Here is a 17,520-nt window from a genome sequence, read left to right on the forward strand (position 1 = left end):
AGCATTGGGGGGGAGGGGGAGAATAAAGAGGCCTTTCATTCTGCTTTGTGAGCTCATAAAGTTATTTGTTATGAACGCTTTTGTCATTTTCATATGTATTCAAAGTAAATAAGAGAAGTGGAATTGCAAACGAAACCAACTTTTATTGTCAAAATTGTCAGCATCTGAAACAGCATTAAGGACTACTATAAATGAATCAATTACAAAACTAATAACTTTTTCACAGGAATGAGGAGACTTATTATTAATAAATATTGGTCATATTATATATATATATATATATATATATATATATATATGTGTGTGTGTGTGTGTATGTATGTGTGTGTGCGTGCAACTCAAGGAAAACGAGCGAAGTAAGTAGTGGAACGTAAGATTGAGTGGAGTTGACGCAATGTTTATCGTAGTTGAGGTCCAGGATTCGATTTTGCGAATATGCTTCCGTTAAGCAGTAGATTCGTGCTCGCATACCGTCAACAGTAAACACTCATCGTTATAGCACAATACTCTACATCAGTAACTTTAAAACAAACATTATAAGGAAAATATCATCGGCAAGATTTATCACTGTTTTTCTTCTGGTCAGATGCGCGCGCTTTGGAAAGTTGATGCTTAACACTAAAAGTCATAAAACCTAAATAAAGAAAGATATTGACCTGCGAATTGTTTTAAAATTAATTTCAATCTTTTCTCAATATTTTTCTCGCTTTGCACCCCCATCTAACTTGAAAAATAAAAAAGTTTCTCACTAGTCAACTTTTTAGATATTGCATTGGAATAGTATATACACTTTCTCGTACATTTTATTTTTTATTTTAAAATTTAAAAAGTTTTTTTGAATGCAAATTTTTCCAACATTGGCACCAAATATGGTATTAATAGCTGTATAATTTTCATCGTTGTATGTCTTAGAGTTCCTAACTTATGACGTGATATATTTAACGCGACGTTAGAATTTGCCATCAGCAAGATTTCACTCTTTCAATTTATTTCAATACTTGAAAATTCTTCTTGATGTGAGAAATACAGATTATTTGATAGAGAATACAATATTCTACAATAATTTATTCATACCTAGTAAAAGAAACTATTTCTAAAATTCAGGCTAAGTTTGGCAACAATGGGCATAAGGAAAAGCATTGCCATTTACTCCTGTACTGCAAACTAAGGGTGGGACGCTCTATAGAATGTTCTATGTATGCATGCTAATTCTCAGATTCCCATATCCTAACATTGTGCCGGTTAACATAGCCAGACAAGTGAAAAGTTGCCTCATCAGAGAAAACAATGTTCAATAGCAAATTATGGTCATAATCAATCCTGTCCAGAATTTCAGTAGCAAATGCTGCTGTCTGTGACTTATCATTGGGCTTAATTTCTTGCAACAATTGCACTTTATACATGCGCAAACGTAATCGTTTGTGTACCACGTCGTGCACTGTTGACTTTGGAATTGCGAATTGCCTGCCCGCTGCGCGAATTGACTTCCTCGGCTACGTGAGAAACATCTCTTATTGTTTCCACATTTTCTTCTGAAACACGCGATTTACCACCACTGTGTTGTTTCACTACACTCCCCGTTGATAAAAATTGATCCTTCCACGCCTGGATACTGTTGCGTGATGGAGGATCCTTATGGTAAACACGTCGAAAGTTTCATTGAACTTAGACAACACTTTTTGTTTGCAAACCACTACACGCATTGCGCCTTTTCGACTGCCAACACCATTTTTATTTATCGGCGATACTAGCGCCGTCACTGGTAGTTGTTCAAGTACGAAAATTTGCTGAACAAAACATTTTGAGTTTTCCGTCAATATAAATGTTTTTTTTTTTTTTTTTCTGTATCTCTGACCATATTAAAACTATACACTTTTAAAAACTGTCAGTCCCATTCCGGACACGCTGTATTTTAAAGTGTACATGAGTAACAAGTAGTAGTGCCGTGTGTACAGTACCTGAAGAAGTTTGGTTTCTATTGCTTTATATTTTCTCATATGAAAAGCAGAAGTCGTAGTACATATCTGCTACTTTCCGTTTTAGTAAAGAGGTTAGATGGAACATATTTCTGGGATGCTTTATTGGTTGAGAAAATCCACTTCATGCTATCTATTACCGTTTTACTTCGTAGCAATCAACGTCAAAACTGGAAATAGTTGATCTCTTACACTTCCGATTTGAATATAGGGTAATCTTTTATCGCTTTTGCTTTATGGAGATCAATATTGAATCTGGAAGTTATAGTGGATTTCTATAACTTTTGGTTTTCCGTTAAGGATGAAAGTGAAATGTATTCTTAGGACATTTAATTATTTTCAAGAATCCCCTTCTCGAAATGTATTAGCATTTTTGCTTTATATTGATTCAAGTAAAAACCGGAAATGGTTGATGTATACCATTTTCGGTTTGAATATTATCTCCACCAACGAACTCGATCCGTAACTCTTCTACATCCTGGACAGAATTAATGATGATCTATCAAGTAGTTCTTTAAGATTTTTTGTCTCCTAAATATACAGATTAAATCTATATATATATTAAAATGAAGTCACTTTGTTTTTGTGACTTAATAACTCTTGAACCACGCGACGAATCTCGATCGAATTTTTAACAGATGAGATTCGGGCCTAGAACGTTTTTTGTCATTTCACTTTGATGATGCAACTTAGGGGACGGGGGATATTATATATAATGATCGAAAATGACCGATATTAATGTCGAATCCATAGTTTTTGGGGTCGCTGAGATGAACAGTGACACTTTCGATGCCGTTTAAATCCAAATTCAGCCCTTTATGTCCAAAATGAAACGTATTCTCCCCGTGCGAAGAACAGGTATGCTGCTAGTCTATTAAAAAGGAATTTTGGTAAACCAAACTCGTTAAATACTGATATTAATCTGATATTGGAAGTGGATTTCTCTATTTTTATTTCTGGGCGACGATAAGAGAGAAGAAAGTGTGGTAATCGTGAAAAAAAATCTAATTCTATATTTTAGCCGGTTTGCACGTTCATGCCGAATAATTTATTTTTGAAAGTCTGGTCCCATATGTATGCACGGTATACGCACGTAGAAGTCATTTCGTTCAGTGTACTCGAACTAATTTTTTAAACCTTATTTTTTTTATTAGATTTTCCAGCGGGATTTTCATATTTTCTTTTTACCGCCAAAGATAAGGATAGTTCACTGCAGAGTAAAAATAAAAGACGCAAAATTCTGCATTTAGCCATTTTATTTATATTCCATAAATCAATAGTTTATTAGCAAATTTATAATGTTACGTAATTTTTCTGGATTAATCTGGAAGGGGTGATACTTTGCAGAGTAAATTCTGTCTCAAAAACAACGTAGCTTAAGAAAATTCTCAAAAAAAAAAAAAAAAAAAGCCAATTTTTATATTTTCTTAGCAGAAATATTACAGAGAATTTGCTTTTAGATATGATTGTATCAATGAAATTACATAGTCTGCAAAGTTAAAATAAAGAAAAAGTGCGCATTTGTTACTCTTACGAGGGTGGTTTCAATAAGTAAATAAAATTATATTTTTCTTCAGAGTAGATTCCAGTTTCATATAAATTCCCATTTAACTGTACTGTTATTTTTAATGTACTTTTACCGTCAAGTGACAGGCTTCTTATTCCAACGAAGGGAGACAGAAAATTCAAGAAATGCACCGCCTTCAACGTGCTTCAGTGTGTGTTCATCACTGACTTATCGTTCTTAATCCTTTTAGTCATTGTTACGGTGTTATTCACTCGTACAGATTGCACCGTGTTGCTGGACAATTCTCCAACATTGCAATTCTAACATCCTAAGTGACAATTCTCCAACATTGCAATTCTAACATCCTAAGTGGAGCCCTTTGTTTTTTTCCTGTGATAAAGTTTATCGCAGGAAGATACATCTAAATCAGTGAATACCTAGCAAAATAGTATAATGTCGATGTATATTTTAGTTTGATGCGATTTTCCTATACTTCAAATTGGGGTTAGGGAAAGCTGGAGTCTGACAAATAGCTGCACGTGCTGTAAATAAAACGAAGCGGAGAATTGCTCTTCAATCACCGCAGTATTCTTAGAGCTGTTTCTCGCCAATTAAGGTCATTGTCCGCACTGTTGCCGGTATTTGCATGTTAGTACTATTGTTAATATTTGGAAACAATAGTACACCGTGTCACATTTCCTGTTATAGAATGATAAGCATTCTCACAACAGGTAACCTACTATTTATGAACCATACATCAGAACTAAACATTACCGAACTAACAACACTAAAAACACAACATTATGTACTCGTATATTTTATATAAAATACATAAAAATTTATTTCAACTTAAGCAGTTGTGCCATCTTTTTAACACCCACTACATTGAAAAATTAACCTCCATGCTTATGATTTCCAAGACCAACACGATACGTTGCATATGAATGTTGATGAAATAGTTATAGTACTACTTTCATCACGTATCAGAACACTAATCCCAGTAGTAAGCGGAGCGATGATGCCTTATCTCGCCCATTTCAAAAATGTATTATTAAAAGAAACTTTTCATAATTAAATAAACTATACTGAGATACGAACTTTTGTGTGTGTATGTGTATGTGCTCAAAGTTCATGCCGTGTAAATGGTTTGATAATACTTTTATAATATCCAATCATTACTGAAACATGTAATGATTTGAAATTTAAAAATTTAAAATGTAAGTACGTATATGGTATTGATTTTCTTTTTCATCCGGTAAGTAACCAGATATAACATGCTTTCTCTCTTTGTATAAAATACTAAAATCACAAACCATCATTAGTGGGTAATAATATATGCGGTAATAAATCACACCATTATCCATTCAAATGTTAATAATGTAGTATCGCACTTTTCCCTTACGTTTCCAAATTTATATGATTTTGTTCAAGTGGCTTCTCTGTTATTTGTTTAAGTTGAGTAGACAATCGCAAAAAAATACCAGTGCGTTAATTAGATAATTCATATTCGTAAATAAAAGGAAGATCACCTGCTGTGATAAATACAGTCTGATAGGTCACGTATTGCGAAAATGCTAAGTTGGCAACAATACCTCAAATGCACTACATGTTCCATGCAACTGTCAGACACAAACTTTCTTAAGTAAGCTTTTGTTTTCAACATGTTGTACTGATCAGCCCACATCTGTCTTTAAAAGCTTTAATATACATATTTGTCTTTTGCAGTCGGTACATGAGAACTGAGTGCCTGAACTATAGATATTCTCACGACGCACCGATACCAGTATCTCGCCTCATAGGTATGTTAGGCAATAAGATGCAGATATCCACGCAACGGTATGACCGACGACCCTTTGGCGTCGGTTTTCTTGTAGCTGGCTACGATGTAAGTATACACATCGACCCATTCATGGTAAAGCTTTTCATTGTATAAAAAATTAAAAGTTTTCATTTTGTATAATACGCATATGAGTATAGTAAAAGGAATAGAGTTTACGTACCTTGCTGTATTCTTTCTTTTTACATATTAGGCTGCGATCATTTCGACATACTTAATAAGCCTTTGGTGTCCTTTTTTCTAGAAATACATCTCCTAAAAGTAACATGTATTAAGTTGTCTACCTTTCGTTCGTTTTTTTTTTTTTTTTTTTTTTTTTTTTCTTTCTTCATATAGAAACACTTTCTTTACACAACATCCAATATTATCCATAGTTTTCGGAGTCACTTAGATGAATAGTGACACTGCCAGTGGCGTATTTACGATTTTGTTTCGGGGGGAAGGCTATGCTAACTTTGGGGGAGGGGGCTTTGCCTGAAAATGTTAAAATTCTGCAATATATTTCATACACTTTACTATAGTAAGTAAGATTTGGGGGGGGCTTAAGCCCGGACCCCCTAAATACGCCACTGGACACTGCCGTTGTCGTTGAAGTTCATTGCCCATCGGCATAGGAAGGGTGAATGTGGTAAGGATTAGCATGTAAAAATAATCAATGTACGATATCAGTGTCCAGTCCTTAGTTTTCAGGATAGCTGAAATGAAAAGTGACAATCCAGATGTCGTTTTAGTTGAAGTTTAGTCTCATTTGGGGTTGAGGGTGAGAAAGAGTGACGTTACGGACTTTTATTACTACACTTTCATTGAAATGCTTACCTGAGGAGGGGAGGAGACTTCCCGTATCCCTATTCTCCCTGTGCGAAGAACGGACATTTTAGCTAGTATTTCAGAAAATAGCGTAAGATATGTGGTTTCTGTGCCATCCATCAGTTTTTGTTTTGTGTTTCACATTAACTTTTTTCCTGAATAGTCATCGTAATTTTTAGAAAGTAAAACATAACAACGCAGTGTTATATTTGGAAGAGTTATTATTGCCATTTATGACATCATTCTAATGTTTGAAAGATTTGTAAATTCAAAATATTTAAAAACAAACTATTTTTACCATAACATGTGAACTTTCTTTTGTTTTGGTAGTAAATATTAAATTCTGCTAAGATAGCAAGTAAAAGTAAATTTAGAAAGCTTCATAGTCACCACAAAGGTCCCAAAAAACTTAAGTAGTACTGTTAAGGAACACGGTCTTCATTCTCACCTTACTTACGAGGTGTGTTAGAAAAGTAATGAGACTGATTTTGTACCAACTAAAGTTTTTATGTTTTTCAAACAACGATGTTATCCCCTTCAAAGTAGTTCCCTTGGGCACCTATACACCGGCGGAGTCGTTGTTCCCACTCTTGGAAGCAGCGCTGGAACTGGTATGGCTTTTAACTGATCGGTCACAGTCTTTTGAATGTTCTCCAGAGTTCCAAAATGACGTCCTTTTAGGACATGTTTCAATTTCGGGAAAAGGAAAAAGTCACAAGGACTCAAATCAGGTGAATAGGGGAGTTGAACAACAGTAATGCGTTTTGAGGTAAAAAAAATTCACAGATGGAAATGGCCGTGTGACCCGCAATGTCTGGTCTCACACGAATCACACTTGTCCTGGTGGAACAAATTCTTTGTGCACGATACCCTTACTGCAGTGGTGCCCCCCCCTCATGTCCATGACGCACCCCCCCCAATTGTCTATCCGTAGGTGTTCTTCCATGAAAAAATAAAATCTTTTCGATTAATTTTTACACCCCCTCAAACATATTTATATAGATTTTACCCCCCCCCCCAAATATTTCAATGACGCAGTTTGCGTCATAGCTTCCCCCTTGTGGGCACCCCTGCTTACTGTCAAAAAAACAAATCAGCATCGTCCTGATCTTTGATTTGCTCATTCGACATTTCTTCGGCCGAGGAGATGACGGAGTGTGCCACTCTTCGCTTGCCGCTTGGTTGCAGGATCGTACTCAAATATCCAGGATTCATCACTTGTGATCACGCAATTGAAGAATTCTTGGTCATTGACAATCCTCTCAAGATACGCGCACACGTTTTTTCAATTGTTCTTCTGTTCAGTTGTGAGGTTTTTCGGCACCATTTTGGCACAAATCTTTTCACATGTTCAAATTGTCTGTCAAAATTGTATGGTGAAAGTGTTTAAATTTAACTGTTCAGTCATCATCCTTATTGTTAAACGATGGTCTGATCCCACAAGAGCCCTCACACGTTCAACGTTTTCGTCAGTTTTTGAAGTTGAAGGTCTCCCTGAGCGAGGTTCATCTTAAACGTGTTCTCAGCCTTCCAAAAATGATTTGTGCCAGCGGAAAACTTGTACTCTTGATAAGCAATGTTCCCCATAGGCCTGTTTCAACTTTTCAAAAGTCACACTCGCGAATTCACCAAGTTTAACACAAAACTTTATTGCACAACGTTGCTCTAAATTCCGATGCTCCATTTCTGTAACAAACAAAAACACAACTTCACTGATGGCGCTGTCAAAAATTATGTGTTAGCTGTACGGAGTTGTAGCTCGGACTGAGAAAGTGGAAGCGATAAACAAACCGGCCTAGCACAGGGCAGTAGACACAACTTTGCTAGATCGCCCGCAGTGTTGCCAGTCTCATTACTTTTCTCACACACCTTGTACGTTTGAGAAAAGGTTATAAAACTAAAATCATGTAGGAAGGTAAAAAGAAAAGGATATAAAATTAAAAATAGATATACACCTCGCATCCAAAATCTAAACTATGGCATATGAACTTGTGGTTGATTCATGTGCCATAGTGGATGGACGACCTTACATAAATCTTACTTACTTACTAGCGTCCTCTTTTATCCATTGGTGTCGAGTTTTACAGAGAGCTCTCCAGGCTTTCCTGTTTGCCGTCATTTTCTTGGCTTGGTTCCACTCCAAACTTCGTGCTTCCAATATCTCTTTAACATTCATTTTCCAGGTTTTCTTTGGTCTTCCTTTTGATCTGCGTCCTTGGGGACGTGCTTCCAGTACTTGTTTCGATAACCTCGTTTTTTCCCAACCGCCAACCTCTTCCGATAACCTCGATAACCTCGTTAGATGCCCAAACCATCTAATTTGGTTACGTTCTACTGTTTCTTGTAATGGTTGAGAGTTCAAGGATTGTGTAATAGTTTGATTTCTTATTCTATCTTTCCTGGTTTTACCGTTATTCTCCTTAGGTAGCGCATTTCCATGGTTTGTATGGCTCGTCGGTGTCTTCCGGTTAGGGTCCAGTTTTCGCTACTGTACGTGAGTGTTGGTATGTAGTTGGTTCTGTATACCGTTAGCTTTGTCTTTGTGGATATTTCTTTTTTCTTAATGAAACCCCTGTGTATCATTTGGTATAATTTTCCTGCCTTCATTATCGTATCCATTTTCTCTTCTCTTCCATGGTTGTGTACGTTCTTTCGTAGGTATTTAAAGTTTTCCACTTGTTCTAATGTTTCGTTATCCAGCTTGATTTTGTGTTTTTCTTACCGATTATCATGGTTTTGGTTTTCTCCTTACTTAGTACCATATTTTTCTTCTTTCATTCTGTGTTTAGCATATTTAGATTTTGCTGTAGATCTGTTTTTGAGGTTGCTATTAGTACGATGTCGTCGGCGTATAGAAGTTCTCTTAGTTTTGTTCTTCCAATATGCGACCACACTGGAATTCGGAAAACGCATTGGTTGGCACTTCATTCCAGAAGCTAAATGAAGTCGCTCGATGCATTGTTTCGGAGTTAAACTACCTTTAAAATCATAAATAAATAAATAAATCCTTACTCGAAAGTGTTCACGAGAAATTCCATTTTTCACACAACACTACTTCTTCAAACTGCTGTGAAAAATAAACGAATACACTTATAAACAAACAAAGATAATTTAAACATAGAAACGTCTACCGGATGTCCCAGAAGTAGTGACTCACCTGTTGTTAGGTGCGGTAGGTTAGACTGTATGATTGATGTTGTTTGTTTGTTTCTTGTGATACCTCTGTTGCAGGAGAGGGATGATTTTGACACATTGTGGTGGCAGCAAGACGGTGCCCCACAACACTTTGCCCGAATTGTCCGTGACTTTTTGAACAACACCTTCCCCGGGCGATGGATTCGTCGTCGGAGAGCAGTGGATTGGACTGGACGTCACGGTCACCAGACCTCAGCCCTCCCGACTTCTTCTTATTGGGATATATGAAGGACAAGGTATATGCAAGACCCATAAACAGTGTTGCGAATTGATGGCGCGAATCACCGAGGAATTCAACAATATTCTCGTTCAAATGTGCCGAGAGGCGTGCAGAAATGTGTGTCTCCGAACGCAGGCATGTTAATGGCTGCCAGGTGGACCTCCAAATGGAGAAAAGGGATTAGATAGTGTAAAGCACTTGATTTTTACATCATTCCTCTGTACCTGCAATTTTGTTTCATGTCGTTCTTGTCTATAATAAAAATTGTACTGATCACTTAAAAGATGAGTCATTACTTCTGGTACATCCTATATTCTAAATTTTATAATAGTAGAACCCTAACACCACTATTAGTAGTAGTTTGCAGTAACTTTTTCAGCAGCCTTAGTATCTGTAGAAGTGAGTACAGTTCAGAATTTAAAAATGTTCTTCGTGCGGGAGTTGTATTAATTGAAAATATCTTGGTAATTTTTAATTAATGTGAAAGATGATTTTTCACTTACTTATTATTATATCTTACTTTCATTTTATTATCTCTTGTAGGATCAGGGACCGCGTATTTATCAAACATGTCCATCAGCCAACTTCTTCGATTGTAAGGCTATGGCTATAGGTTCCCGTTCGCAGAGTGCGAGGACGTACTTAGAGAAGAATCTAGATAAGTTCCCAGACAGTGACTCGGATGAGTTAATTAAGCACGGCTTGCGGGCTTTACGGGACACACTTCCAAATGAAGTAGAGCTAAGTACGAAGGTAAGTTCTACTTTATAACAATATCATTTTCCATTTTACTTTTTAAAATATCACATTGTTGTACTTCTCAACAAAAAGGTTAACTACACCAGTAATATCCACATCAATTACCTCGTAAAACCATTAGATTAGTTTCGCCTAATTGTTTAATGGAGCTTGCTTGTAGAATTAGTTTCTTAAATAAATGGTAAATGCTTGTTTACGAGGGTGAGTCAAAAATTATCTACACTTTCGCTAAAACGTGCCCTCAAAGTTGCCATACTACCTTCTTGTGCACGCGTGTTTAGAGTTAGTATGACTGCGGTCACGGATGCGAAATTCTATTTTGATCGCGTCTTTTGTCTTCCGGTTACTACAGTGTAAACGTGTCCATTTCGCTATGAAATTTGCGCCAAGGAGCAAGTGATCCGATTTCTATGGTTGAGGATGTAAAAGGGGTAAAATTCATCATAGACCTTTACCACAATATGGAGACAGTACTCCTGTTGTAACAGTGCTTTTTCGTGGATCGGGAAGTTAGAGGGAGCAGGCTGCTCGTTAACCTCTTATCAAGACAGAGGTCAAGAGGGACGACAAGATTCAGCAAGCTTGAGAGATGGTTCTGACTATAGGCGAGTTATCATCGATGAGATAGCGTCTTCTTTGAACATTAGTTCATGGTTGTGCCTATCATAAATTGATTTGCTTGATTTGATGGTTAGCGTCCCTTTCAGCAGCGGGGCTGTACGCGACGTAGACTTATAGTTTAACGTATAATTCGAAACCACATGAGCTCCCACCGGGAATCAAACCCGGGTCTTTCATCCATCTATCATAGACAGACGTACAGAAAGCGCTGCAAAAGTAGCTTGATGACTAAGTGAAAACCTTAGAAGAAATATGCAAGTTTGGACTGTCGGTCGAAGTGCATTGACGAAGAACTATGGAGAAAATGAGGTATATGTTTAACCCTTACCTTCGTGTAAATAAGATTTAGAACAGTGTAGATAATTTTTGACTTACCCTTGTGTGTATATATTTACAGTTTACCAACAAATTTATTACAATTCAAAATTATTCGACATTCAACTAAAATAACAACAGGCATAAATGAGGAATGGAACAATAATTGCTAACAGAATAACAGAAAAATATAATAATTTGAATAAAATTGTAACAATTGCATTAAATAAATTTACGAAACAATTAAGAAAAAATAATTAAGTCAACAGGAAATATATTTCGATAGTCGAACCAAAGGAAAGGGTAGAAAACCACCTATCAACGGCATCATATCTAGTGTTACTGTCTGCTTTTCTACGCCACCCAATGATATTACACCTTATTTGTATAGTATGTCGTCCAGTTGTATAAATGTTCAGTATTGTCCTTTGTGTTAGAGAAGAAATACCTCATCTAGTTCTTTTCCATGTGGTAAGGTGCCAAGAACCAAAGACACGTTGCCACGTTGGATAGCAATAGATATGCGTTGAATTAGGAAAGATGTTGAACGAATATTTCCAGTAACGATAGAAATGCGTCTGCCTACTTCTCGAATAAAATCAAGGCTTGCAGATCCCCAAGCACCACTAGTCTCGATGGCAAATTGAAAGTTAGTCGTCACAAAAAATGTAACAATTAAATTAAAATTATTTTCAAAATTAATTGACTAAAATTGTAATTAAAAATGACAGTTTCCATTACTATGAAATGAGAATTGTCTTGAGTTGTCAACGTTAATGTAAAATCTTAAGGACATAGGAAAATTTGTCTACTATTATGAAAAGGTACTGTTTTCATACAAAACTAATAGTCAATAAACGGTAAAATATAAATATCATAAATATTCATTTCACTTGCTTTCTGAGAAGGAAATTAACGATTCTACTTCTTTTTCTTTTACTGTGTCTTTTCCTGCTTGTGCAGGGTCGACGTTTTTGATGAGTCTCTTGTAGAGATGAAAAAAAAGCATTGCAGTTGTTACCTTCAAGTGTTATGCAACCTAAATATCACGTGTGTCGTTTTGTTTGTTTACATTCAATTTGACAGGAAAGGAAGACGCATCATAAAAAACAAAAACAAAAAAGTTATATCATTTTTGTTTTTGTATCAAATTTTGTTCTCCGTTCGGGAAATATTTTATTCTGAGATTCAGAGTTCACTTTCAGAATTAAGTCAGAAATAAGTAGTTTTAGTATGTATCAGTGTAACATCATCACTTACAGAATTTCTTCTTTCTTTTGTTATATCATGTCAAGATTTTTAAATGATGAACTTGTGGATAGCGTTTTAAACGTTCTTTTCTCGAATTTTAGCTGGCTGAATAAATTGTTATAGTTACAATGAAGCTCTAGTTTATTATAAAGTTTAAACGATACTTTTGTTAATTCTTCTTTTCTGTCGAATGATCGATTTTTTTATCCTTGAATTTTTTTCTTTTTTTTTTTTTTAGGATTTTTCTTTCAGAATTCCGTTATGAAACATTTGAAATACTGTATTTGAACGTGAATTTATTTAGGATTTTTCTTTCAGAATTCCGTTATGAAACATTTGAAATACTGTATTTGAACGTATACATTTATTTAGACCGTTTTAGAGGGATTTCTGTGTACCTTCTAAGATACAATGAGCAGACATGAGTACGTTTCTTACCATTGTTTTAATTCACAAAACAGTAACTTTTCAGCATACATTCACATCGCATTTTTTACATTTTCAGACACTCTTCACGTGCACAGTGTTGTAAGTTCCGTGAATAAATCCCTTTGATGAACTTAAATATTTCACCGTGTGTTCATGACAATGAAAGGCGCCAAATTTGGAAGTTTTTTCTGTAGAATATTAAGAAAGTGTTGAACACTCTACGATCTTCCTACCTCTGTGTGTAATTGTTTGTAAAAGAAAACGTCATGCAGGGAAATACACAGTTTACATAAAGGTCTTTATGGAAGGAAACCGTGATGATTCTCTCGTTTCAATTTCTAGTATCCCGATAAGACCGAAATTTCTTCTAAGCCCAAGGGAAACAAAATTCACGAATAGTACGCCAAGCCTAAATATTTCCTATATGGCAACATGTTCAATCGTTTGTTCGAATGCCATCAAACGAAATACATTATACAGAGTGTTCATATGAAACCTCCCTGATTACAAATATTAATTGCATTTAAACTATTAGTACCAGAGAATAACGGTTTTCGGCATCTTGAAGAGCAACTGAGACAATTTTTTGTTGTTGATTGTTAATTGTTATTATTTGGTGCAGGTGTTCATGAACAAACATGACATCAGCACAAGAGAGAGCGCAGTATGTGGTGTGATTGGTTGAGACTAAATCACCAATTACCGTGAAAAGCAACTTCAGACGAAAGTACCGACGGGACCCACCAGACGTCTCAAGACAATTAAAACATGGTTTGAGAAGTTTTTAGCCACGGGGAGTGTCAACCGACAACCTGGCTCGGAACAAAGCACGAACGTCTGAGGAAACTGTAGATGAGGTCAGGGAGGCCTTCACTAGAAGCCCAACAAAGTCAGTTCGCAGAGCGTCACGCGAGCGGAACATCCCACGTTCAACGCACTGGTGTTTCGATGTTCGTAGAACTTTAGACCGAACGTTTCCACAGCGATGGATTGGACGCGATGAACCCACTTCTTGCCGCTACGATCTCCCGACAAAATCCCTGTGTATTTCTTTCTATGGGGCTATGTCAAAGATAGAGTCTACGCCACACCTGTACGTGATATTCCTGCTTTTGTCACAAAATTGATGAAGCCATTAACTCAATCACACCGGACATGCTACACAACACATGGCGGGAGATATATATATATAGTATAAAACAGCTTGAGTTGCTCTTCAAGATCCGCAAACCGTCATTCTCTGGCAGTAATAGTTTCCATGCAATTAATATTTGTAATCAGGAAGGTTTCATGCGGAAACCCTGTACAGTGAAAGAACATGAATGTTCTTATCATTTCGAACCTCTCTTCAGCTTTCTTGTTGTGTTAATCTACAAACAACTAGAATCACCAGCATCATCTACTTTCTTCCGGTTTGGTAGGGATTCACGTTACTTGTTTTCAACTCTTTGGTCTGTTCTGGTGAACCATTTGTATCCTTAGAATATGATGTTTCATTATCTGCATCAAGAATTGCACTTGCTCTCGAAATACCTCCGGGAAATGCTGTATCAGGATCAGCATCACAAAGGTTTTCTTCGTTTGCAATTACATTTCGTGAAGACTAGATAAAGAAACAGAGGAGTTACCTCTAGTGAAATTGATGTGAGGAAGTGAATAATAAACCAACAAAATAAATAAATAAATAAAAAGTAAAAAATAAATAAAATCTTTGAGTTTTAAGTCCCACTCCGGCTAGGCTAAAGAAGACGGTGATGATGAGAAATGAATAAAATAGTGGAGAAAGTGGGAGGAAACGGGAGAACGCCGAGGAAACCCACGCACACGGTGTTAATCCACCACATAGGTCACTTGGCGGAAGCAATAAACCAACAAGTAAGTTGATACTCGAATTGTTCTTCATAAGACCGTTTCCTCAGACGATGTTTGCACAAGAAGTGAGTGAAATATTAGTGACCAAAAGCAAATACAAGACGCAAAGTATCTAAAAACATTTATTTTCATTGCAATACATAATTTGTGCAAACAACGTGAGAACCTTAATGTATAACAGAGATTTGATTTGCTTAGAAGTCCTTTGTTAGCGCCGAGGCTGGATGAGATGGGATTGGTTTACTTTTAACGTCCTCTGTCAGTATTCAGGCTATATGAGATGCGAAAGGAGATCCGAACCACTGCAAGGGAATCGAACGGACCACTCGCTTAGTAAAAACGTGCGCTTAGCCACGCGGCATGTCGAAGGCACCAACAGAGATTTTAGTATGGAAAAGCTTCTCAAATACACTGTAGATTGTACTCAGCTTGAGATGACATACTAGTTCCGACATCTTATTTCTGGTGATACGAGAAACCAATTGTTTTATTTGGGAAAGGTACCTTTCCCGTCCAGCTAGTATGGGTTTGATAAACACGTTATCAGCGTTACAATACATAAACAACAAAATAAATGTTATTTATGGTACTAAAAAAACAAGTCAGTATCTCATTTATCTATGTGTAACTAAATGTATCCATTTTACTTCTTTCCAGAACGTGTCCGTAGGAATCGTAGGTAAGGACCAACCTTTTACTCTTTATGAAGACGAGAATGTCTCTCCATTCCTTTCTGGCATCGAGGGCGAAGAACGACGTGTGGGTGCAGGACTTGGAAGTGGAGTTGATGCGCCCAGTGATGCTCCGTCACAACCAGGAGCTGGGGAAGGCCCTCCTGATGCCATGGAGACCGAATAAAGCAAAAACAAACTTGTGCTACAAAAGAAAGAAAAATCATAGGAAAAACTATTTCTTCCTGTGCTTTTTTTAAATCATTCGTTTCTGGTGGCTAGAAGCAGAAGTACTGTTTTCATCTAAAGACATGGGAAATTAAAGTGCAGGATATTGTGGAAATTGGTTAAGAGTGTATTCATGAACATCTGTTGTCTGTGATGATTTTAAAATGTATGTTTCAGGGGGAAAAAATGACATTAGAAAGGTTCATACTGTATCGTGCCTTTTTCATAAACCATTCAATTCGTTTTAAAACACACTTAACACCATGTTATTGTAATATGTTCTCATACTTTAATTTAAAAATCAAAATTGTTTGCTAGTAATTTTCTTTTCAGAGTTGATTGTTGATTTTTTTCTAATAAAGAAAAAAAGCGTTAAAAGTTGTATTTATTTGGTTTTGAGAGGCAATGTGTACGTCATATTATGATGAAAAAAAAAAGTGATGCGTGAAATTAAAAAAAGAAAAGAAGAAGAAAGACAGAAACTTAAGTGGTTTTATGGTAGCTGGCAAAAGTGTAAGGCAGCATTAAAATCTCTTATTTTTATTACACTCTGTGATATGTCTTACATTATGCTGAATCCCATATTATCTTACCTATTGCATATGCTGAATAAATATATATCTTTTTTAGTTAATAAGTATTAATTTCTACAATACGATTAGCGTTTAAGGAAAAAGTTTAAAATCCGAAGTTTAAACGTATACGATCGATAGATCCTCATTTGAGGATAAGTGTAATTTAATCCTCATGAGTAGTTTTCGAGAAAATCTGTGAAAACTTTTTGTAAATATAAAAATTATGCTGTACAATATCTATGACATATATTGAGAGGAAACTGATAATGAAGTATACGAAGAGCGTCCAATGAGTTATCTATGTAGACAGGAAAGAATGCAGATAGGCTCACCTGGTCATCACTGTTTTTCGATGTGGTCCCTATGGAGATCTATGCACCATCGCCACGTTTGTGGGCAGCGAAGAAATCCCAGATTCAAAATAGTTTTTGTCATGGCGTGCAAAGCACCGGGAAACAGCCTGTTAGACCTCGTTGTCCGACGGAAAATGTTGTCTCCATAGGTGTTTCTTCAGGTCTTGGAAGAGGATATAGTCACTAGTGAGAAACTTGATGACCGAGCGGTGCTCCAACTTCTCCAAATCCATTGTTAGCGGCGTAACACAAACACTCTGGTCACGACTACTACATTGCTCCGACTGACTTCAAATCCCACAGTGGCCTTGGCATGTGTATCAGACGTCATTATGCTCTGCCCCTCCCTTCCTGTCTAGGTAGATAATTTATTGGACGGTCCTCGTACTTTCAAGATTTTTTATTGTAACACTAGTTAGATTACAGTACAGATTAATGAGATAAAACCCAAAATTATGTTAACCTCTTAAACTTTGATGTTTGGTTAATATTATCCAAAGATGAGACTTAAATCAGTTGGTAGATAGGCTAACAAATTGAGGTGCTAGGGGATAAATTCTCATGAGTAGTTTTCGAGAAAATGAAAAAATATGGCGGTAAGAAAAGTAGATCGTCAATTATCAATAATAATTTATAATTTTATTTCTGTGGAACAGAATATTTATCTTTGTATATGTAAAAGAAAAAAAGAAGATTCGTAAGTGGGAGAATGTATCCATTGTTCGTGGTCTTGTAACAGTGACACATATTCCCAAGAGCGACGCACATACAATTTGTAGAATGTATTAACTCAGTTGTGTGTTATTATCGTTTTCTTATTGCATGTGATTAAAGTTGTCCACACTATGAACAAATGCTGTATTGGACATGACGGTACAAATGGTCATGCAATCTGAACTGCATA

The 17,520-nt window shown here is 36.3% G+C and overlaps 1 protein-coding gene across 1 annotated transcript in view; it reads left to right on the plus strand.

Annotated features, from left to right (window-relative positions):
• LOC145675785 (proteasome subunit alpha type-1-like) overlaps nt 1-16,317 on the plus strand; it is a 29,180-nt gene extending 12,863 nt beyond the window's left edge. Inside the window, exons 4-6 of the mRNA XM_081746484.1 lie at nt 5,209-5,368; nt 10,086-10,295; nt 15,447-16,317. Coding sequence (XP_081602610.1) covers nt 5,209-5,368; nt 10,086-10,295; nt 15,447-15,647 — 571 coding nt within the window. The 3' untranslated portion in view covers nt 15,648-16,317. The remainder of the gene's footprint in view (nt 1-5,208; nt 5,369-10,085; nt 10,296-15,446) is intronic.
• The last annotated feature ends 1,203 nt before the right edge of the window (nt 16,318-17,520 follow it).

This window comes from Thermobia domestica, chromosome 18 (assembly GCF_964235325.1).
Source record: "Thermobia domestica chromosome 18, izTheDome1.hap1.1, whole genome shotgun sequence".
In the NCBI taxonomy this organism is placed as follows: domain Eukaryota; kingdom Metazoa; phylum Arthropoda; class Insecta; order Zygentoma; family Lepismatidae; genus Thermobia; species Thermobia domestica.